Source organism: Mustelus asterias, unplaced genomic scaffold (genome assembly GCF_964213995.1).
Source record: "Mustelus asterias unplaced genomic scaffold, sMusAst1.hap1.1 HAP1_SCAFFOLD_296, whole genome shotgun sequence".
Taxonomy (NCBI): domain Eukaryota; kingdom Metazoa; phylum Chordata; class Chondrichthyes; order Carcharhiniformes; family Triakidae; genus Mustelus; species Mustelus asterias.
In genome coordinates, this window is record NW_027590261.1 from 263,650 (window position 1) to 286,513 (window position 22,864).

A 22,864-nucleotide genomic window follows, 5' to 3' on the forward strand; every position below is an offset into this window, starting at 1 on the left:
CTCTGTGACACAACAGTGTGGCCGGGGCTTCATGGTCCCGGTGACCAGGAGAGAAAATCTTTATATCCAGCATGTCCTTTTCCATGCAATCATGGAATGATTAAAGGACATAAGGAGACCATTTAAGCCATCATCCCATCCTGGCTCTCTGCAGGGACAGTCAGTGAGTCCTACACCCTCACTCTTTCCTCACACCTCAGAATTTCTTTTTTCTCTTCAGCAACTTGTTAAATTCAATTTGATTTTTGCATCAGTATGAACTGGAGTTGAGATGAAGGGGAAGCTGCTGGGTTTAACCCCAAGGACTTTTGGAACTCAGTTGGGCCCAGAAGTTTCCAATGTGAAATTGCCTCGGGAGGTAGATTCCAGGGAGATTTGCTTGTTAAATGGACAATGTGAGTACAACGTCAAAGATTACTGTTTCAGAACAAGTTTTTCTGTCGCTGTTTTAAATCTATTTTACATATAGAAACCCTACAGTGCAGAAGGAGGCCATTCGGCCCATCGAGTCTGCACCGACCACAATCCCACCCATGCCCTACTCCCACATATTTACCCGCTAATCCCTCTAACCGACACATCCCAGGACTCTAATGGGCAATTTATAACCTGGCCAATCAACCTAACCCGCACATCTTTGGACTGTGGGAGGAAACCGGAGCACCCGGAGGAAACCCACGCAGACACGAGGAGAATGTGCAAACTCCACACAGACAGTGACCCGAGCCGGGAATCGAACCCGGGATCCTGGAGCTGTGAAGCAGCAGTGCTAACCACTGTGCTACCGTGCCGCCGATTTTTGTCGCATTTATTGTTGGGATTTGTGGGTCACTAACAAGACCAACAGCAAATATTCTCCATCCCCAGTTACCTGTGGAGAAGATGATGCTTGACTTTCTTGAACCGCCGCAGTCAGTGTGGTGAAGCTGCTCCCACAATGCTGTCAGGGAAAAGGTAACATGGTTTTCATCTGTGATTCTGAAGGAACAGTGATGTATTAACTTAGTGCCTTTAATGTGATAGAACATTTCAAAGCATTTCATAGAAGTGTTTCAGAAATATCAAGCGACCAAAGGAGATATTTGGGAAGGTGACCTGAAGCTTGATCAAAGAGGGAGGTTTTAAGGAGTATCTCAAAGGAGGAAAGTGGGGTCGAGAGATGGAGAGCTTAAAAGGAAATTCCAGAGCTTGGAGTGGAGGCAAGAAAGAATGGTCAGCTTTGGTGGAGTGATTAAAATCAGGAATGCTGAAGATGCTGCAATTCGATGAACACGGAGGTTTGGAGGGTTCTGTGGTGAAGGAGATCACAGAGATAGCAGTAATTGCAACTGTGAATAGATTTCAAAAATATAATGAAAATATTGCTGTTTCTTAAACAGAAACCTTTGTCAGTAAGTGAGCACAGGAGTGTAACAGGTGATGTGATGTGAGTCAGAACATGGGCAGCAGGGTGTACGATCATCTGGAGAATATGAGGAGCATGGATGTGGAGGATTGGACTGGGGTGCATTTGGATAATAAAGTCTGGAGGTAAGAATGGAATGGGTGAGAGTTTCAGGAGCAGATGAGCTCGGGCTGGGGTGGAATCGGCCAATGTTCCTGAAGTGGAAATAGTTGGTCTGGGTGATGATGTGGTTGGAGTAAAACCACACAGGTTGTGAACAGTCTGGTTCTGCTTTAGTGTTTCTCAGAAGAGGAATGTAGTCAGTGGCTGGAGAGTGGAGTTTTTTTCCGACTCATCTTCCCAATATTTAATTGGATGACATTTCTGTTTATCCAGTACTGGGTGTCAGACAGTGTCAGGATGGTGTGTGACTTTTTAAAGTTTTTTTTATAGTTTAAAGTTTATTTATTAGTGTCACAAGTAGGCTTACATTAACACTGCAATGCAGTTACTGTGAAAATCCCCTAGTCGCCACACTCCGGTGCCTGTTCGGGTACACTGAGGGAGAATTTAGCACAGCCAATGCACCTAACCATCACATCTTACAGACTGTGGGAGAAGCTACGGCATCTCCAGAGCCTTCAACATGTCATTGATGAAGACGAACATCTCGCCAAGGCCATCTCCACACCCCCATTTCTTGCCTTCAAACAACCGCACAACCTCAAACAGTCCATTATCCACAGCAAACTACCCAGCGTTCAGGAGAACAGTGACCACGACACCACACAACCCTGCCACAGCAACCTCTGCAAGACGTGCTGGATCATCGACACAGATGCCATCATCTCACCTGAGAACACCATCCACTGGGTACATGGTACGTACTCTTGCAACTCGACCAACGTTGTCTACCTGATACGCTGCAGGAAAGGATGTCCCAAGGCATGATACATTGGGGAGACCATGCAGACACTGCAACAATGGATGAATGAACACCGCTCGACAATCACCAGGTAAGACTGTTCTCTTCCTGTTGGGGAGCACTTCAGCGGTCACGGGCATTCAGCCTCTGATATTCGGGTAAGCGTTCTCCAAGGCTGCCTTCACGACACACGACAGCGCAGAGTCGCTGAGCAGAAACTGATGGCCAAGTTCTGCACACATGACGATGGCCTCAACCAGGATATTGGGTTCATGTCACACTATTTGTAACCCCCACAGCCTGCCTGGACCTGCAGAGTTTCACTGGCTGTCCTGTCTGGAAACAATACACATCTTTTTAGCCTGTCTTGGTGCTCTCTCCACTCACATTGTTTGTACCTTTAAGACTTGATTAGCTGTAAGTATTCGCATTCCAACCATTATTCTGTAAATTGAGTTTGTGTCTTTGTGCCCTGTTTGTGAACAGAATTCCCACTCACCTGACGAAGGAGCAGCGCTCCGAAAGCTTGTGGCTTTTGCTACCAAATAAACCTGTTGGACTTTAACCTGGTGTTGTTAAACTTCTTAGAGTATTCATTACAGCAGGGACCAGAGTCTGAGGACATAAACCGCTGAGTTTGCTTTCAGACTAATTCCTTCAAAATCTGACAAGTTTGAGTTTATTTATTATCATCACAAGTAGGCTTATATTAACACTGCATTGAAGTTCTGTGAAAATCCCCAAGTCACTACACTCCAGCGCCTGTTCGGGTACACTGAGGGAGAATTTAGCATGGCCAATGTACCCAATCAGCACATCTCTTGGGCTGTGGGAGGAAACTGGAGCACCCAGAGAAAACCCACGCAGACACGGGGAGAACATGTAGACACCGCACAGTGACTGAACAGCTCGCCTATCAAATAGCTCCAGCCTGGGTGGATTAGCCATGGGAAATGTGTGGGTTTATGGAGATAGGGCGGGGGAGAGGGGCTCAGTAAGATACTCGATCAGAGAGTTGTTGCAGACTTGATGGGCCTATTAACCTCTTCTATGCTGTAGGGATTCTCTGACTCTTCTATGATAAAGATGAGATGACCAAAATTCAAATGAGAAAACAGATTTTAGAACTGCTGGATTGAACTGTGATCTGTTTATTGTTCATCTTTAGTTCAATACAGTTTGAGTGATTTAAATTTAAAACAAAGTATGCAGGTGTGATGATTTATTGACACATGAATGTGAGATGCTGTGGGGCTCACCCCAAGTCCAACAGGGCCAATTTACATCAAAAATAAACTCTATCAGAAACATAATTCAGTCTGGGATGTGATTAACAGCAGCAATAATAGCAGAATCACACCCCTGTGATCACTGGTGAACTCGCTGGTGTCTCACCAGGTTGTATGACTGGGTGAATCCCTTTCCACACATTGAACAAGTGAACGGCTTCTCCTCACTGTGAACTTGTTGGTGTCTCAGCAGAGTGGATGACCGGGTGAATCCTTTCCCACACTCAGTGCAGGTGAACGGTTTGTCCTCAGAGTGATTTCGCTGGTGTGCGAGCAGAAGTTTTCTGCTTTTAAAGCTCTTCTCACAGTCAGAACATCTGAACGGTCTCTCATTTGTGTGAACAACTTGGTGTGAAGTGAGAGAGGATAAACAAGTGAATCTCTTCCCACACACAGGGCAGGTGACCGGCCTCTCCCCAGTGTGAATTCGCTGGTGTACAGTGAGGTCGCCTGATCGCAGGAAGCCAATCCCGCAGTGAGAACATGTGAATGGTTTCTCATCAGAGTGAACATGTTGATGGTGATGCAGTTCCTCAGAACTTTTATAGCCCTTCCCGCAGTCTGGACATTTAACCGGTCTCTTTTCACTGTGAGGGAAGAATTAGAGGACGAGAGAAAGGCAGCTAGATATATAAAGATGGATAGTCAGTGGTTCTGGATATTTAAATAGGAAAAGTGTTGACAAAGTGAATGTTTGTCCTATAGAAAGTGAGTTTTAGCCATTAATAATGGAAAGTAAGGAGATGGCAGATGAATTCAACAGGTGCATGGTGTTATGGGCAATGCATTAACATGGGCAGCATGGTAGCACAGTGCTTAACACTGCTGCCTCACAGCTCCAGGGACCTGGGTTTGATTCCCAGCTTGGGTCACTGTCTGTGTGGAGTTTGCACATTCTCCTCGTGTCTGCGTGGGTTTCCTCCCACCATCCAAAGATCCGCGGGCTAGGTTGATTGGCCATGCTAAATTGTCCCTTAGTGTTCTGGGATACGTAGGTTAGAGGGATTAGTGGGGAGAATATGTAGGGTTGCGGGGATAGGGCCTGGGTGGTATTGTTGTCGGTGCAGACTCGATAGGCCAAATGGCCTCCTTCTGCATGATAGGGGTTCTATGATTCTATGAACAGCGAGATTATGTTGCAGCTGTGCAAGGTGCTGGTCAGGCCACACCTGGAGTACTGCGTACAGTTTTGGTCTCCTTACTTGAGAAAGGATATACTGGCATTGGAAGGGATGCAGAGAAGATTCACTAGGTTGGTTTATGAGGAGAGCCTGAGTAGACTGGGACTATACTCATTGGAATTCAGAAGAATTCCAATTCGTGGGTGGCATGATTCCAGAGTGGTTAGCACTGCTGCCTCATAGCGCCAGGGACCTGGGGTTGATTCCAGGCTTGGGCCACTGTCTGTGTGGAGTTTGCACATTCTCCCTGTGTCTGTTTCCTCTGGATGCTCCGGTTTCTTCCCACAGCCTGAAAGATGTGCTGGTTAGGTGCATTGACCGAACGGGCGCGAGAGTGTGGCGACTAGGGGAATTTCACAGTAATGTCATTGATGTTAATTAAGCCTGACTTGTGACTAATCAATAAACTTTAACTTTGAATGAGGGGAGATCTTACAGAAACATACAAGATTCTGAAGGGAATAGATAAGATAGAAGCAGGAGGTTGTTTCCACTGGCAGGTGAAACTAGAACTAGGGGGCATGGCAAAATAAAGGGGAGCAGATTTAGGACTGAGTTGAAGAGGAACTTCTTCACCCAAAGGTGTGGAATTCCCTGCCCAGTGGAGCAGTTGAGGCTACCTCATTGAATGTTTTTAAGGCAAGGATGAATAGTTTTTTGAACAGTAAAGGAATTAAGGGTTATGGTGAGCAGCTGGCACCTCAATCTTTTGACCATTTATATCAATGATTTAGAAGGAACTGAAGGCATGGTTGTTAAATTTGTTGATGACACAAAGATAGGTAGAGAAATAAGTTGTGAAGAGGATGCAAGGGGGCCACAAAGAGACATAGACAGGTTAAGCAAGTGGGCAAAGAACTGGCAAATGTAGTATAATGTTGACAAATGTGCAGGGCAGCACAGTGGTTAGCACTGCTGCCTCACAGTGCCATTCCCATCCTGGATCTACTGGTTACTGTTTTAACCACGGTCTAGAGCAGGTCCAGGAGAAGATCCTCCCACTCACCCACCCCCTCCACACTTTACAGCCTCCTGGACTCACCATTCAGTCCAACAGTTTCAGAGAGTGAACTCTCAGCCCGTTCTGTTTCTTTCTCTTTGATTGTGGTCCTGTGGAACAAAGAGACTCGAGGATGGTTTGTTGCCTACCGGATGCCAGGGTCCGTGACGTCTCGGACCGTGTTTTCCGGATTCTTAAGGGGGAGGGGAAACAGTCACAAGTCGTGGTACACATTGGTACCAACGACATAGGTAAGAGAAGGGACGGGGATTTAAAACAGGAATTTCGGGAGCTCGGCTGGAAGCTGAGAGCAAAGACAAAACATGTGGTCATCTCTGGTACGCTACCGGTGCCACGTGATAGCGAGTTGAGGAACAGGGAGAGAGTGCACTTAAACATGTGGTTGCAGGGATGGTGCAGGAGGGAGGGTTTCAGATACGTGGATAATTGGAACACGTTCTGGGGAAGGTGGGACCTCTACAAACAGGACGGGGTGCACCTGAACCAGAGGGGCACCAATATCCTCGGAGGGAAATTTGCTACGGCTCTTCAGGGGGATTTAAACTAATTTGTCAGGGGAGTGGGAAAAGGAGTTGTAGTTCGGAAGTCAGTGTTGAGGGTGGTGAGATATTGGGGAAGGTATCAAGGTCAAGGGTGGGTACCGGTAGACAGGAAGATGGGTTGAAGTGTGTCTACTTCAATGCAAGGAGCATCCGGAACAAGGTGGATGAACTTGGGGCGTGGATTGCTACTTGGGACTACGATGTTGTGGCCATTACGGAGACGTGGGTAGAACAAGGACAGGAATGGTTGTTGGACGTTCCGGGGTATAGATGTTTCAGTAAGTGTAGGGAAGCTGGTAAAAGAGGTGGAGGAGTAGCATTGTTAATCAAGGATAGTTTAACGGCTGCGGAAAAGCACTTTGAGGGGGATATGCACACTGAGGTAATATGGGCTCCAGTTAGAAACAGGAAAGGAGCGGTCACGTTGCTAGGAGTTTACTATAGGCCCCCAAATAGTAATAGAGATGTGGAGGAAGAAATTGCTAAGCAGATTATGGATACGTGTGGGGGTCACAGGGTAGTTGTCATGGGGGACTTTAACTTTCCAAATATTGATTGGAACCTTTGTAGGTCAAATAGTTTGGATGGGGCACTTTTTGTGCAGTGTGTGCAGGAGGGTTTCCTGACACAATATGTGGATAGGCCGACAAGGGGTGAGGCCACATTGGATTTGGTACTGGGAAATGAACCGGGCCAAGTGTTAGATTTGGTTGTGGGAGAGAACTTTGGAGATAGTGACCACAATTCGGTGTCTTTTGTTATTGCAATGGAGAGGGATAGGGCCGGACGGCAGGGCAAGGCTTACAATTGGGGGAGAGGTAATTATGATGCGATTAGGCAAGAATTAGGGGGCATAAGATGGGAACAGAAACTGTCAGGGAAAGGCACTGATGAAAAGTGGAACTTTTTCAAGGAACAAATACTGGGTGTCCTTGATAGGTATGTCCCTGTCAGGCAGGGAGGAAATGGCCGAGTGAGGGAACCGTGGTTCACAAAAGAGGTGGAATGTCTTGTGAAAAGGAAGAGGGAAGCTTATGTAGGGATGAGGAAACAAGGTTCAGATGGCTCGACTGAGGGTTACAAGTTAGCAAGGAACGAGCTGAAAAAGGGGCTGAGGAGAGCTAGGAGGGGACATGAGAAGTCCTTGGCGGGTCGGATCAAGGAAAACCCCAAGGCTTTTTACTCTTATGTGAGGAATAAAAGAATGACCAGGGTGAGGATGGGCCGGTCAAGGACAGTGGTGGGAACTTGTGTATGGAATCAGTAGAGATAGGCGAGGTGATGAATGAATACTTTTCTTCAGTGTTCACCAAGGAGAGGGGCCATGTTTTTCAGGAAGAGAAGGTGTTACAGGCTAATAGGCTGGAGGAAATAGATGTTCGGAGGGAGGATGTATTGGCAGTTTTGAATAAACTGAAGGTCGATAAGTCCCCTGGGCCTGATGAAATGTATCCTAGGATTCTTTGGGAGGCGAGGGATGAGATTGCAGAGCCTTTGGCTTTGATCTTTGGGTCCTCGCTGTCCACGGGGATGGTGCCAGAGGACTGGAGAGTGGCAAATGTTGTTCCTCTGTTTAAGAAAGGGAATAGAAATGACCCTGGTAATTATAGACCGGTTAGTCTGACTTCGGTGGTTGGTAAATTGATGGAAAAGGTCCTTAGGGATGGGATTTACAACCATTTAGAAAGATGCGGATTAATCCGGGATAGTCAGCACGGATTTGTGAAGGGCAAATCGTGCCTCACAAATTTGATAGAATTTTTTGAGGAGCTAACTAGGTGTGTTGATGAAGGTAGGGCGGTTGATGTCATATCCATGGATTTTAGTAAGGCGTTTGATAAGGTCCCCCATGGTCGGCTTATGATGAAAGTAAGGAGGTGTGGGATAGAGGGAAAGTTGGCCGATTGGATAGGTAACTGGCTGTCTGATCGAAGACAGAGGGTGGTGGTGGATGGAAAATTTTCGGACTGGAGGCAGGTTGCTAGCGGAGTGCCGCAGGGATCGGTGCTTGGTCCTCTGCTCTTTGTGATTTTTATTAATGACTTAGAGGAGGGGGCTGAAGGGTGGATCAGTAAATTTGCTGATGACACCAAGATTGGTGGAGTAGTGGATGAGGTGGAGGGGTGTTGTAGGCTGCAAAGAGACATAGATAGGATGCAAAGCTGGGCTGAAAAATGGCAAATGAAGTTTAACCCTGATAAATGTGAGGTGATTCATTTTGGTAGGACTAATTTAAATGTGGATTACAGGGTCAAAGGTAGGGTTCTGAAGACTGTGGAGGAACAGAGAGATCTTGGGGTCCATATCCACAGATCTCTAAAGGTTGCCACTCAAGTGGATAGAGCTGTGAAGAAGGCATATAGTGTGTTAGCTTTTATTAACAGGGGGTTGGAGTTTAAGAGCCGTGGGGTTATGCTGCAACTGTACAGGACCTTGGTGAGACCGCATTTGGAATATTGCGTGCAGTTCTGGTCACCTCACTATAAGAAGGATGTGGAAGCGCTGGAGAGAGTGCAGAGGAGATTTACCAGGATGCTGCCTGGTTTGGAGTGTCGGTCTTATGAGGAAAGGTTGAGGGAGCTGGGGCTGTTCTCTCTGGAGCGGAGGAGATTGAGGGGAGACTTAATAGAGGTTTATAAAATGATGAAGGGGATAGATCGAGTGAACGTTCAAAGACTATTTCCTCGGGTGGATGGAGCTATTACGAGGGGGCATAACTATAGGGTTCATGGTGGGAGATATAGGAAGGATATCAGAGGTAGGTTCTTCACGCAGAGAGTGGTTGGGGTGTGGAATGGACTGCCTGCAGTGATAGTGGAGTCAGACACTTTAGGAACATTTAAGCGGTTATTGGATAGGCACATGGAGCACACCAGGATGGTAGGGAGTGGGATAGCTTGATCTTGGTTTCAGATGAAGGTCGGCACAACATCGTGGGCCGAAGGGCCTGTTCTGTGCTGTACTGTTCTATGTTCTATGTTTCATTTTTCCTTCTTTCAGTCGGCAGCCCCCCTGCTCCAGACACAGCTCCTGTTTCTCTCGCTCCATCTCCATTGGCTCTGGGGTGATTCACTTTTCTCTCATTCAATCTCTCCTGTCTTCCACCCTCTCACAGACCTTCCTTTAGTCCCTGTCCCACCCGCCCCTTTCTCCAAATCTGTCACATTTCTAACTTTCCCCAGTTCACAGGAAAGGTCACAGACCTGAAATGTTAACTCTGATTCTCTCTCTGCACAGATGCTGCCGAACCTGCTGAGTTTTATTCCAGCATTTTAGGCTTTTAAAGATTTCAGAGTCACTGAAGAGTTTTGGTGCAGAAGGAGGCCATTTGGCCCATCATGTCTGCACCAGCTCTCCGAATGCATAACTCAACTAGTTCCATTCTGCCACCTTCTCCCTGTATCCCTGCACATTCTTCCTGTTCAGGTAACTCCCCTTTGAATGCTTGAATTGAATCTGCCTGCACCGCACGTTCAGGCAGTGAATTCCAGACCCTAACCTGTGTGTGCGAAGGGATTCGCTCTGTCATCCTGCCTCACTGAAATTTAATTTCTTCACACTGAAAATAGTCCTTCTAAATGTTCTAAACGTGTAAAAATTTTAAAAGCCGACCTGAAATGCTGAATCACCGACTCATTCACACAAGGGTGATGTCATTCACCTGCTCCATTTGTGGGAAAGGATTTGCCCTTCCAACCTGTTGAGACACCAGTGAGTCCACACAGGGGAATAGTTGTTTTGAGTGTGGACACAGTAAGTAGTCTCACAACACCAGGTTAAAGTCCAACACGTTTATTTGGTAGCACGAGCTTTCGGGAACACTGCTCCTTCATCAGGTGAGTCTCCACATCACGTTTTGAGTGTGGGAAGAGCTTCATTCAGTTATTCAACCTGGTTAGACACCAGCGAGTTCACAAGTGACTCTAGAGATTGGCTGAGAGTCAGAGAGTCATAGAGGTTTACAGCATGGAAACAGGCCCTCGGCCCAACGTGCCCATGCTGCCCTTTTTTTAAAAACCCCTAAGCTAGTCCCAATTGCCCGCATTGGCCCATATCCCTCTATACCCATCTTACCCATGTAACTATCTAAACACTTTTTAAAAGACAAAATTGTACCCGCCTCTACTACTACCTCTGGCAGCTTGTTCCAGACACTCGCCACCCTCTGTGTGAAAAAATTGCCCCTCTGGGCCCTTTTGTATCTCTCCCCTCTCACCTTAAGTCTATGCCCTCTAGTTTTAAACTCCCCTACCTTTGGAAAAAGATATTGACTATTTAGCTGACCTTGCCCATCATTATTTTATAGACCTCTATAAGATCACCCCTCAGCATTTTACGCTCCAGAGAAAAAAGTTCTAGTCTATCCAGCCTCTCCTTATAACTCAAACCATCAAATCCCGGTAGCATCCTCGTAAATCTTTTCTGCACCCTTTCTAGTTTAATAATATCCTTTCCATATTAGGGTGACCCTATTATAACTGTGTATTACACAGTTATAATAGGGTGACCAGAACTGTACACGGTATAATACGGTGACCAGAACTGTACACAGTATAATAGGGTGACCAGAACTGTACACAGTTATAAAAAGGTGACCAGAACTGTACACAGTATCCTCCAACTATACAACTGGTCACCCACAGGCTTCTCCTGTCAGTACTGCTGTTTTTTTTTAAAGTTTATTTATCAGTGTCACAAGTAGGTTTACATTAACACTGCAATGAAGTTACTGTGAAAATCCCCTGGTTGCCACACTCTGGCACCTGTTCGGGTACACTGAATTTGGGAGAATTTAGCATGGCCAATCCACCTAACCAGCACATCTTTGTGGGGAGAAAGCAGAGCACCCAGAGGAAACCCACACAGACATGAGGAGAACATGCAGACTCCACAAAGACGGTGACCCAAGGGAAACAAACCTGGGTCCTTGGTGCTGTGAGGCTGCAGTGCTCACCACTGTGCCACCATGCCACCCAGTTTGATTGAACAATGTTCATTCTGAGTCAGGTTTTGTTTCTGACAGTAATAACCATCCTAACTCAACTGGGCTTTATTTCTGGATAAATATGAAATTAATCCTTTTTTTCCCAAAATTATTTTTCTGGATTTTTTTCTTTTCCAAAGCCTGCAGAGCTGTTACATTATTTCTGCTGAGGAATGAGAACCATTATCACTCTCCATCCATTTCAGGATGTCTCATCTGGTAAAGATCTGTTCGCACAAGATTTTAGCTGTCGTATCTGCATCATTTTTACAAACAGGGAAAGCTTCAATCCACCAGGTAAACATAGCTGCAATTAGCAGGATATACCAGTCTCCTCCTTTTAGTGTGGAGAGTGAGCCGGTATAATCGAGCTGCAGTGTTTCCCAAGGAAGATCAATAATATGGGATGTGTTAATTGGGACAATGCATTTTGCAGGATCTGATTAGTTTGGACACAGATGAGGCACAGCTTCAGGTGCCGATGGACATTCTCAGCTGCTGATAGTATGATCATCTTGTATAATATTGAGGAGTCAAAAAACAAGCAATATGCCTTGCTTTGATCTTATACTACTTCCTTTCCAAGGTGTGACTAAAGTCAAATTCAAACCACGCTTGTGATTTAAAAATAAAGCTGTCAGATAAGTGAGTCCTTACTTGCTGTAAGTGACGAGGAGAAGTTTTTTCAGTCGTGCCCACTCTCTTTACCCACAGTCACATTTGGGTCAGCGTCCTGACCAGTTTTTAAATGACATTTTCCTGGAGTCTGTCGGTCCCAACAGTTGTGTTTTGGGTGGATCCCATGGAATCTCCTCTGGAGCAGCTTTCCTGGTGATTCAGTTTGCCTGGTTATTACCATCACTCCCTTCACTACTCCTGCTGCTGATCTACCTTCACCTCACAAATAGCAATTTGTCCTGGACACTTACCAGCAACATCCCCAATCATTCAGAGTTCGGAGTGGTGAGGAGTGGTTTCCTTTCTGCTGTGGAGAAGCTGTGTTTTCTCCCCCAGAGGGGTAGGTTTTCTGTGAGGGAATTACAACCAAAGGAGCTTTCAGAATATTTGGTGATTGTATCAGTAACAGTTTGAAAGGCTGTAATCACAATAACCTCAGATTTCTGGTCTAGCGGTTGTGGTTGTGGTGGATATTTAGTAAGGATACTACAACTGTTGTGGAGAATCAAAGAGACAGCTGCAGTCTGATACAGACCTTGTTCATAAAACCAAAACCTGATCACATAAACCCCAGTGCAATCTAACAGTGATTTGTCTTTAACAGGTCTATTGGACACGACCCCTTTCGCCTGACAAGTAATTGGAATTCTTTCATGCTGAAGCATCCCAGCCAAGTAATGATCATGAAGATTCAGGATATGAGGCAGCACGATGGCACAGTGGTTAGCGCTGCTACCTCACAGCGCCAGGGATCCGGGTTTGATTCCTAGCTTGAGTCACTGTCTGTGTGGAGTCTGCATGTTCTCCCCTTGTCTGTGTGGGTTTCCTCCGGGTGCTCCTGTTTCCTCCCACACTCTAAAGACGTGCTGGTTAGGTGCATTGGCTATGCTAAATTCTCCCTTCACTATTGGTGCTAATAGCAGCTCCTTCACTGCTAATGCGTGCTGCTCCCTCTGGTGGACTTGGAAGTTGCCATGATGGTGATGTGATGGTAACTAAAAGTACTTCATTGGCTGCACAGCGTTTTGAGATGTCCTGTGGTTGTGAAAGGTGCTGTACAAATGCAGGTTTTAAATTGAACATTTATGGTACCTGATCTTGTTATCTGTAACTTAATTGACTCATTGATTCAGCCACCCCACTAATGTCATTTAAGAAATTCACTTTGGATTGGACTACTTTAACTAATTAAAGCAAAGTCAGAATTCTCTGATTAATAAAATTAAGAAATGTATTGAAAGAAAAACGTTTACTAAACAATTTTAAAACATTGACTTTTACAGCTTCATGTGGGTGATCAGTCTGCAGAAGCTGAACCCTCTCGAGCTCCTTCTTTGACAGTAATTCTTGTGGAATTCAGCCTCGGTACTTGGACCTTTGGAAATCACTTTCATCGCCAAAGTGACCATGACTACATGTCAGAGTACGGCCCATTGACAATTGGTCAGTTTGGTTAAATGATTAATTTAATTGATCCCCAATTACCTACAACCACTTCTTCTTGTCTTAGACTGGAATACAATAGAACTGTTTCATACCATCTCTTTATTGGATTCTAAAGAATCCCCCGGGGCAGCACAGTGGTTCTGCCTCTCAGTACCAGGGACCCGGGTTCACTTCCCAGCTTGAGTCACTGTCTGTGGAGTCTGCACGTTCTTCCCATTGGGTTGCCTCCCACAGTCTGAAAGATGTGCTGGTTAGGGTGCATTGGCCATGCTAAATTCTCCCTCAGTGTAACCTGAACAGGTGCCAGAGTGTGGCGACAAGGGGACTTTCACAGTAACTTCATTGCAGTGTTACTGTAAGCCTACTTGTGACTATTAAATAAACTTTACTTTAACTTTTTTTGTTGGAGATGGTCATTGTCTGGCACTTGTGTGGCATGAATGTTATTTGGCATTTGTCAGCCCAAGGCTGGATATTGTCCAGATCTTGCTGCATTTGAGGATGCACTGCCTCAGTATCTGAGGAGTTACGAATGGTGCTGAACATTGTGCAATCATCAGCAAACATCTCCACTTCTGACCTTATGATGGAGGGAAGGTCATTAATGAAGCAGTTAAAGATGGTTGGGCCTGGGATAGTAACCTGAGGATCTCCTGCAGTGATATCCCAGAGCTGAGATGACTGATCTCCAACAACAACGATCTTTCTTCGTGTTGGATACAACTCCATCTTTATCTTCATTGCACATTTACATCCACAGTCATTAAAGTATTACACTTTTACAGCAAATAAAACTCAGTCTGTAATATAACAGATTTATTGATTCATTAATTGCAGTTCAATTAAGGCTCACCACTTATTCAGTCATCTGTTACTGACTAGTAGGTAGTTAATAAAGAAACTTTTAATGAATAGATGCATCACTTCACAGTTTTCAGGGTTAAATTCCATTTAAATGTTCAAAGACTATTTCCTCGGGTGGATGGAGCTATTACAAGGGGGCATAACTATAGGGTTTGTGGTGGGAGATACAGGAAGAATATCAGAGGTAGGTTCTTTACGCAGAGAGTGGTTGGGGTGTGGAATGGACCGCCTGCAGTGATAGTGGAGTCAGACACTTTAGGAACATTTAAGCGGTTATTGGATAGGCACATGGAGCACACCAGGATGATAGGGAGTGGGATAGCTTGATCTTGGTTTCAGATAAAGCTCGGCACAACATTGTGGGCCGAAGGGCCTGTTCTGTGCTGTACTGTTCTATGTTCATAGAATCCCTACAGCGCAGAAGGGGGACATTCAGTCCATCGAATCTACACCAACCACAATCCCACCCAGGCCCTATTCCCATCACTCAACATATTTACCCTGCTAATCCCCCTGACACTAGGGTTAATTTAGCATAGCCCATCAACCTAACCCACACATCTTTGGACATTTGCCACAGATCTGACCAGCCCGTCAATATGGTTCTGTGATATTGACGAACTGAGAACATTTAACTTTCAGGAAAGGCCAGGGCTGCTTTACATTCAAAAGAAAATGATGGGTGACCTGATGAAAGGTCTTAAAGATTACAAAGCAGTTCAATAATCCAATAGGGATTTAATGAGAAACCTCTTTACCCAGCGAGTGGTGAGAATGTGGAACTCACTACCACAGCGAGTGGTTGAGGTGAACAGCGTGAATACATTGAAGGGGAAGCTCGATACATACATGAGGGAGAGAGGAATAGAAGGATATGCTGATGGGGGGAGATGAAGAGGGGTGGGTGGAGGCTCATGTGGAACATAAATACTGACACAGACCAATTCAGCCGACTGGCCTGGCCCTGTGCTGTAGACTCAATGAAACAGAGACTAATGTATTTATTTCAGATCTACCTGTTGTGGTGGGAAGAACAGTATTTGCTATCCAGGATAAAATAAATGTACTTCATCAGCTATTGCGGATAAATTCAGTGGAAATGTTCACTCCCAGGCTCGAAGAGCATCAGCCCCCTGGAAGCAAAGTTCTGAGACTGGCCGGAGAAACCCTCCCACTTTACCAACTGTCAGAATGAACATGGTTCAGTCCTGGATGTGATTAACAGCAGAAACAGCAGAATCCAACTCCCATAATCACTTGTGAACTCGCTGGTGTGTCTGCAGGTGGGAAGACTGAATGAATCTCTTCCCACACTCAGAGCAGGTGAATGGTCTCTCCCCCGTATGAACTCGCTGGTGTGTTTGCAAGTTGAATGAATTACTGAATCCCTTCCCACACTGAGAGCAGGTGAACAGACTCTCTCCAGTGTGAGTCTGCTGGTGTGTCAGCAGGTGGGATGACCGAGTGAATCCCTTCCCACACTGAGAGCAGGTGAATGGCCTCTCCCCGGTGTGGCCTCGCTGGTGGGTCAGCAAGGTGGATGAATCATTAAATCTCTTCCCACACTGAGAGCAGGTGAATGGCCTCTCCCCAGTGTGAATTCTTTGGTGTGTCCGAAGGCTGGATGATGTTCGAAATTTCTTTCCACAGTGAGAGCAGCTGAAGGGTCTCTCCTTGGTGTGAATTCGCTGATGGACCCTCAGATCAGCAGCTATTTTGAAGCTGCTCTCGCAGGCTGAGCATTTGAAGGGTCTCTCCTCGGTGTGAGTGACATGGTGTGCCCGCAGGCTGGCTGACTGAGTGAATCGCTTCCCACACACTGTGCAAGTGAATGGCCTCTCTCCAGTGTGAACTCGCTGATGTGTCCGCAGGGAGGATGGATGAGTAAATCGCTTTCCACAGACGGTGCAAGTGAATGGCCTCTCCCCAGTGTGAACTCGCTGGTGTATCAACAAGTTGAATGAATTGCTGAATCCCCTCCCACACTCTGGGCAGGTGAACAGACTCTCCCCAGTGTGAACTCGCTGGTGTGTCTGCAGGTTGGACAACCGAGTGAATCTCTTCCCACAGTCAGAGCAGGTGAACGGCCTCTCTCCAGTGTGAACTCTCTGGTGTTTCCGCAGGGTGGATGAATCACTGAATCTCTTCCCACACACAGAGCAGGCGAACGGTCTCTCCCCGGTGTGAACCCGCTTGTGTGTCAGAAGGTTGGATGAATGAGTGAATCCCTTCCCACACTCGATGCAGGTGAACGGCCTCTCTCCAGTGTGAATGCGTCGATGAATCTCGAGCTCTGATAGGGATTTGAATCCCTTCCTACAGTCAGAACAAGTGAATGGTCTCTCCCCAGTGTGAACTCGTTTGTGTTTCAGTAAGTTGGATGAATTACTGAACCCCTTCCTACACTCTGAGCAGGTCAACGGCCTCTCTCCAGTGTGGCTGCGTCGATGAATCTCCAGCTCTGATGGAGATCTGAATCTCTTCCCACAGTCCCCACATTTCCATGGTTTCTCCATGGCGCAGGTGTCCTTGTGTCTCTCCAGGTTGGATGATCATTTGAAGCCTCGTACAGACATAAAACGTATGTACAGTTTCTCCTTCCTGTGAATGGTGTGATGTGTTTTCAGGCTGTGTAACTGGTTAAAGCTCTTTCCATAGTCAGTTCAAGGGAACACTCTCACTCGGGTGTGTGTCGGTGCTTTTCCAGTTACACGGTTTGGGATTTCTGTCTGCAAATATTCCCCTTCTAATACCCTGTAAAAGAAGTTCATGAAAGTCATCACTGTCGGGCAGGATAGAAATTCAAAAGCAAAACTTCGAATGTCAATGGAACCACCTTCCCTCTATCGTTCCTAAACAAAAATCGACCCTGATCATAGAAACCATAGAATCGCTGCAGTGCAGGAGGAGGCCATTTGGCCCATCGAGTCTGCACTGACAACCATCCCACCCAGGCCCTATCCCAATAACCCCACATATTTACCCTGCTAATCCCTCTAATCCACGCAGACACGGGGAGAACAGGCAAACTCTGCATAATGACCCAAGCCGAGAATCGAATCCAAGTCCCTGGAGCTGAGAGGCAGCAGTGTCAACCACTGTGCCACCATGCTGCATGACACATTCTCTCTATTCTCACTCTGCTGTACTAAATATTCAGCCAAACAATTTTAGTGAAGGAGCAATTCAACAGCTTCAAAGAAACCTGAAAACCTCAATATGCAGTCTGCTGGAATATATATTTAATATCACGTGTATAAACCTGAATGACAAATGTGTGATATGCCATACTCTATTTCTTAATTAGCAGCACAGTGGCAGGGGATGTGAGGAAGAAAATTATCCAGACAGTGAGTAATCTTAATCTGCATCTCTGCCTATGAGGATCGTGGAAGCAGTGGCAAATTATTTCAAAATGAAATTGGATGTAAATAAACTTACAGAAGTACAGTTATATGGGGAGGAATAGAGCTGACTAGATTGCTCGACAAAGCATTGGTAAGGGCTGGAGTTGCTGAATGATCTCCTCTATATCGCGAGGACTGTAAAGATATAAAGTACATATTAAAATGTAGATGAGTAAATAATTATTACAGAAACATAAATAATGTCTAATATGTACCACAACAACACTCTGTCCCATTTACTGTCCCCTTAAAAGATCAGCCATCCTCTGGGGAAACCACCCCTTTAATTGTGAACATTAGGAAAGAGACCATCCTTTTAGCCGACAAATCAATGTGTCAAGCTGAGGGAGCAAAGGATGTCAATGTCTTTCAGAGAGAGAAACCTGGGCCAACCTTTCCAGAGTCTGCAGCCTCCCTGGATTCACTTCCTTTCCCTTCAGTTGCTGCGAGTCCCCAATTTCCCCCAGAATGAGAAAAGAAATGGAAAGGGGGAGAGAAGAAAGTGTTTTACTCACAGATGTTGGAACAGGAGGAAGTTTGAGTCTGTCTGAAGCTCAATCTTCATTCAGAGAGAGAGAAGCAGCAGCAGCTTTGCTGGGCAGGAATGAGCTGCTGAACTCTACACTCAGACAATGGGACAAAGCGCGCGCAGGCCCGGGCGCGCGGACCCGGGAGCCCCGCCCCCACCCATTGTTCCCCTCCTCCTGAACCTCCTCCAGCCACGGTTTCCAGGCAACCGGCTGGCGGCTCCGGCCAGAGCGAGAAGCCGCTCGGTGATCTCCCCCTCCCCCCTCCCCCCTCTCTCTCCGGCGGCTGCTCCAAAAAGAGATCGAGAGCGACCGCTGGCGGCAGCCGCACTGCGCCTGCTCCGGACAGCTCGGCTCAGCAGCGCTCTCTGCGCCTGCTCCGGACAGCTCGGCTCAGCAGCGCTCTCTGCGCCTGCTCCGGACAGCTCGGCTCAGCAGCGCTCTCTGCGCCTGCGTGCTGGGCTGCCAGCTGAGGCAGTGGGGGAGGGGACTTTGCAAAATCTCTTCCCATCATTTTCTTCCCAGTCCCGCAGTTTGATTTGAAACAGAACAGCTTCTGTTTGTAGCTTCACCACAGACTCCAACTTCACACACAGACTCCAACTTCACCACAGACTCAAACTTCACCACAGACTCAAACTTCACACACAGACTCCAACTTCACCACAGACTCAAACTTCACACACAGACTCAAACTTCACCACAGACTCCAACTTCACCACAGACTCAAACTTCACACACAGACTCAAACTTCACCTTCTGGACAACATCTGTGAGGAAAACACTTTATTTCTTCCCCTGGGAAATACAGAGAGTTGTGAGACTCTGTAACTGGAATTAGAGCCAAATATACTGAGGGGGAAATGTTTGTGATTTTGTGAAACCTGTTTTTATTGTCTGAGCTTTTTAAAGACAAATTTATCCTGTCTATTCAAATACTGTTTGTCTGTTAATTCATGATTCAGAGAATCATACAGCACAGAAGAGGCCCTTTGGCCCATTGAGTCTGCACCGACACATGAACTCCCACCTTATCCTATCTGCCAGCACTTGGCCCATAGCCCTGAATGTTATGACGTGTTCATCCAGATACTTTTTAAAGGATGTGAGGCAGCTCGCCTCTACCACCCTCCCAGGCAGCACATTCCAGACTCTGAGTAAAGAGGTTTGTCCTCACATCTCCCCCTAAACCTCCTGCCCCTCACCTTGAAACTATGTCACCTCATGACTGACCCTTCAACTAAGGGGAACAGCAGCTCCTTTTGCACTCTGTCTATGTCCCTCATTATCTTATTCACCTCGATCAGGTCACCCCTCAGTCTTCTCTGCTCCAATGAAAACAATCCAAGCTGATCCAATCTCTCTTCATAACTTAAAGGTTCCATCCTGGCAGCATTCTGATACATTTATGTTGATTTTAATTCAATCGTTACAGAAAAAGTTTTTTCATAAGTGAAACCTTGTCCTTCAGTTTATTCCATTGGGATTGTCTGGGAATTTGTTTGTTTTCAAGGTCTTTACAGGGATTGTAACAACATAGATATGCCTAGTATTATATGGTACATATTTTGTTTATGGTTCTATAATAAAGATAATTTCTTTATATTTCTAGTCTTGTAATCTTGTACTGTAGCTCTGTTATATATTTCCAATCATTAAGTTGTGGCACAGGACTATATTGAGCAACTTGAATCTATGCCCAAATCTCTGCAGAGCAATCCAGTCAGTCCCATTCTCTTCCCCCCGCCATATCCCGATATACCCTAACACCATTTCCCTGTAACATTATTACTTTTTGTGTTCATCCAGGTAAATTCAGGAATTATTGATCATCCTGTCCAACACTCTCAAAGGCAGTGAGTTCAATGTCATCTCTCATTGCCTAAATAAATATCCTCCCCACCCAACCTCTGTAACTCACATCGAATAATATTACCCACACTTTTAGCCCACTAAAGATGCACTTGTACGTTTAGACCAGTTACATGCATATCAATTTTCAGGTCCCTGTGTTCTGGACAGGACACAGTAACAAGTCTCACAACACCAGGTTAAAGTCCAACAGGTTTATTTGGGAGCAAAATCCACTAGCTTTCGGAGCGCTGCCCCTTCATCAGGTAAGTGGGAGTTCTGTTCACAAACAGGGCATATAAAGACACAAACTCAATTTATTAAATAATGGTTGGAATGCGAATCTTTACAGGCAATCAAGTCTTAAAGGTACAGACAATGTGAGTGGAGAGAGCATTAGCACAGGTTAAAGCGATGTGTATTGTCTTCAGACAGGACAGTTAGTGAGATTATTAGTGAGTGGGATCCAAGGGCTGAAGGAGATTAAACCACTCCAGATGAAACCCACTCCAGCCAGGACAGTTAGTGAGATTTTGCAAGCCCAGGCAGGCTGTGGGGGTTACAGATAGTGTGACATGAACCCAAGATCCCGGTTGAGGCCGTCCTCGTGTGCAGAACTTGGCTATCAGTTTCTGCTCAGCGATTCTGCGTTGTCGTGTGTCGTGAAGGCCGCCTTGGAGAACGCTTACCCGAAGATCAGAGGCTGAATGCCCATGACTGCTGAAGTGTTCCCCAACAGGAAGAGAACAGTCTTGCCTGGTGACAATCACCAATCCTGTTGGCTCCCCAACAGGAAGAGAACAGTCCTGCCTGGTGACAATCACCAGGCTGGAGTGTTCTCTTCCAGTTGGGGAACACTTCAGCAGTCATGGGCATTCAGCCTCTGATCTTCAGGTAAGCTTTCTCCAAGGCGGCCTTCACGACACACGACAACGCAGAATCGCTGAGCAGAAACTGATAGCCAAGTCCCGCATACATGAGGATGGCCTCAATCGGGAACTTGGGTTCATGTCACACTATCTGTAACCCCCATAACTTGCCTGGGCTTGCAAAATCTCACTAACTGTTCTGTCTGGAGACAATACACATTTCTTTAACCTGTGCTTAACCCTCTCTCCACTCACATTGTCTGTACCTTTAAGACTTGATTACCTGTAAAGACTCGCATTCCAAACATTATTTTGTAAATTGAGTTTGTGTCTTTGTGCCCTGTTTGTGAACAGAACTCCCACTTACCTGACGAAGGAGCAGCGTTCCGAAAGCTCGTGGATTTTGCTACCAAATAAACCTGTTGGACTTTAACCTGGTGTTGTGAGACTTCTTACTGTGCTTACCCCAGTCCAGCACCGGCATCTCTACATCAGAATTTTATGGCCCGAGCACAGCTTTTCTTCTTCTGGAAAGACAATGAACCATTTAAATCTGCATTTAGTTCAACAGGACAATAATGTACTGCTGGGCAAGAAGGGCAGTAAAATCCTGGTTCCCATCTCTGGTTATTTTAATCTGGGCCCTGTCTCAGTTATTATTATCTGTTATTATTACACCTGAGCCTTTTTGTACAACTCCAGACCCTGTCTGAGTTCACATTGTTCACAGCTCTGTCTCAGTTACTGTGCCAGGCATTCTCCTATTTAAATTACTGCAGCCCCTCCCTTTGTTAATACTGTTTCTAGACCATGTTCATATTTCAAAGCATAGAATCCCTCTCATTCAGAAAGAAGCCATTCAGCTCATCGAGCCTGCACCGACAATCCTCCCTAGGTCCTAGCCCCATAACCCCACGTATTTACCCTGATAATCCCCCTGACACTAAGGGGCATGGCCAATCAACCGAACCCACACATGTTTGGAGTGAGCGAGGAAACTGAAGCACCCAGAGGAAACCCAAGCAGACACGGGGAGAATGTGCAGACTCCGCACAGACAGTGACCCAAGCCGGGAATCAAACCTGGGTCCCTGACACTGTGAGGCAGCAGTGCTAACCACTATATTTATGTTAAACCAGGTTGTGTCTCAGTTTATGTTACACTAGACAATTGCTCTATTCTACATTTAACTCTCCTTATTAATAATTAGGCAAAACATCTCTCTGTTTAGACCATAGGAGGCCCTGGTTTTATTACCACTAAAGATCAAGTCTCGGTTTATACTTCATGTTTACACTTCACATCTCTCTTAGTTACCGTTACATTAGATTCTGCATCGGCTTACATCAGACTGGATATTCTGTTGAAACTGCACCAGACACATCTCAGTTTTAACTTTACAATTGACCCTTTCTCACTGCTGCTGCTTTCAATCATGTTTCTCACTGTAAGTAGGTCCGATTGGTTAGACCTGAATTTAACTTGACCATTTTTATATTGTATCTGCTGTAATAACTAACAAGGTCAAGGAAGTCAGACTAACATGTGATGCAAGAGATCATTTTGTTTTCTGTATTAACCACATATATTAATCAAATTACTGTATGATGGGAGGAACCAGTCATGAAACAGATGATTGTACAATTGATGAACCTTGATTAAGTTATAAATAATGAATTAATCATATTGGAAAGACTGGGTTTTCATTCAAAACTTGTTAAGTTGAATTATTACATGTCTCTCTGTATGAGAAACGACAATTTCAGACAAACTGTTCTAATAATGAAGGATCCCTGATAAAGGTCCCGAGGAATGGTACATTATAATCTTTAGTTTGATCCAGTGGATAGCGAGATAGTTCAAAATCAAGAGATTTTAACTCTCTTGTATTCTTGT

General features: G+C 45.7%; 1 protein-coding gene across 1 annotated transcript in view; it reads right to left on the minus strand.

Moving 5' to 3' along the window:
• LOC144486192 (uncharacterized) overlaps positions 1 to 22,864 on the minus strand; it is a 41,432-nt gene that overhangs the window by 12,755 nt on the left and 5,813 nt on the right. Inside the window, exons 3-4 of the mRNA XM_078204284.1 lie at positions 15,572 to 17,068; positions 3,916 to 4,185 (exon numbers count right to left, since the gene is read on the minus strand). Coding sequence (XP_078060410.1) covers positions 3,916 to 4,185; positions 15,572 to 16,830 — 1,529 coding nt within the window. The 5' untranslated portion in view covers positions 16,831 to 17,068. The remainder of the gene's footprint in view (positions 1 to 3,915; positions 4,186 to 15,571; positions 17,069 to 22,864) is intronic.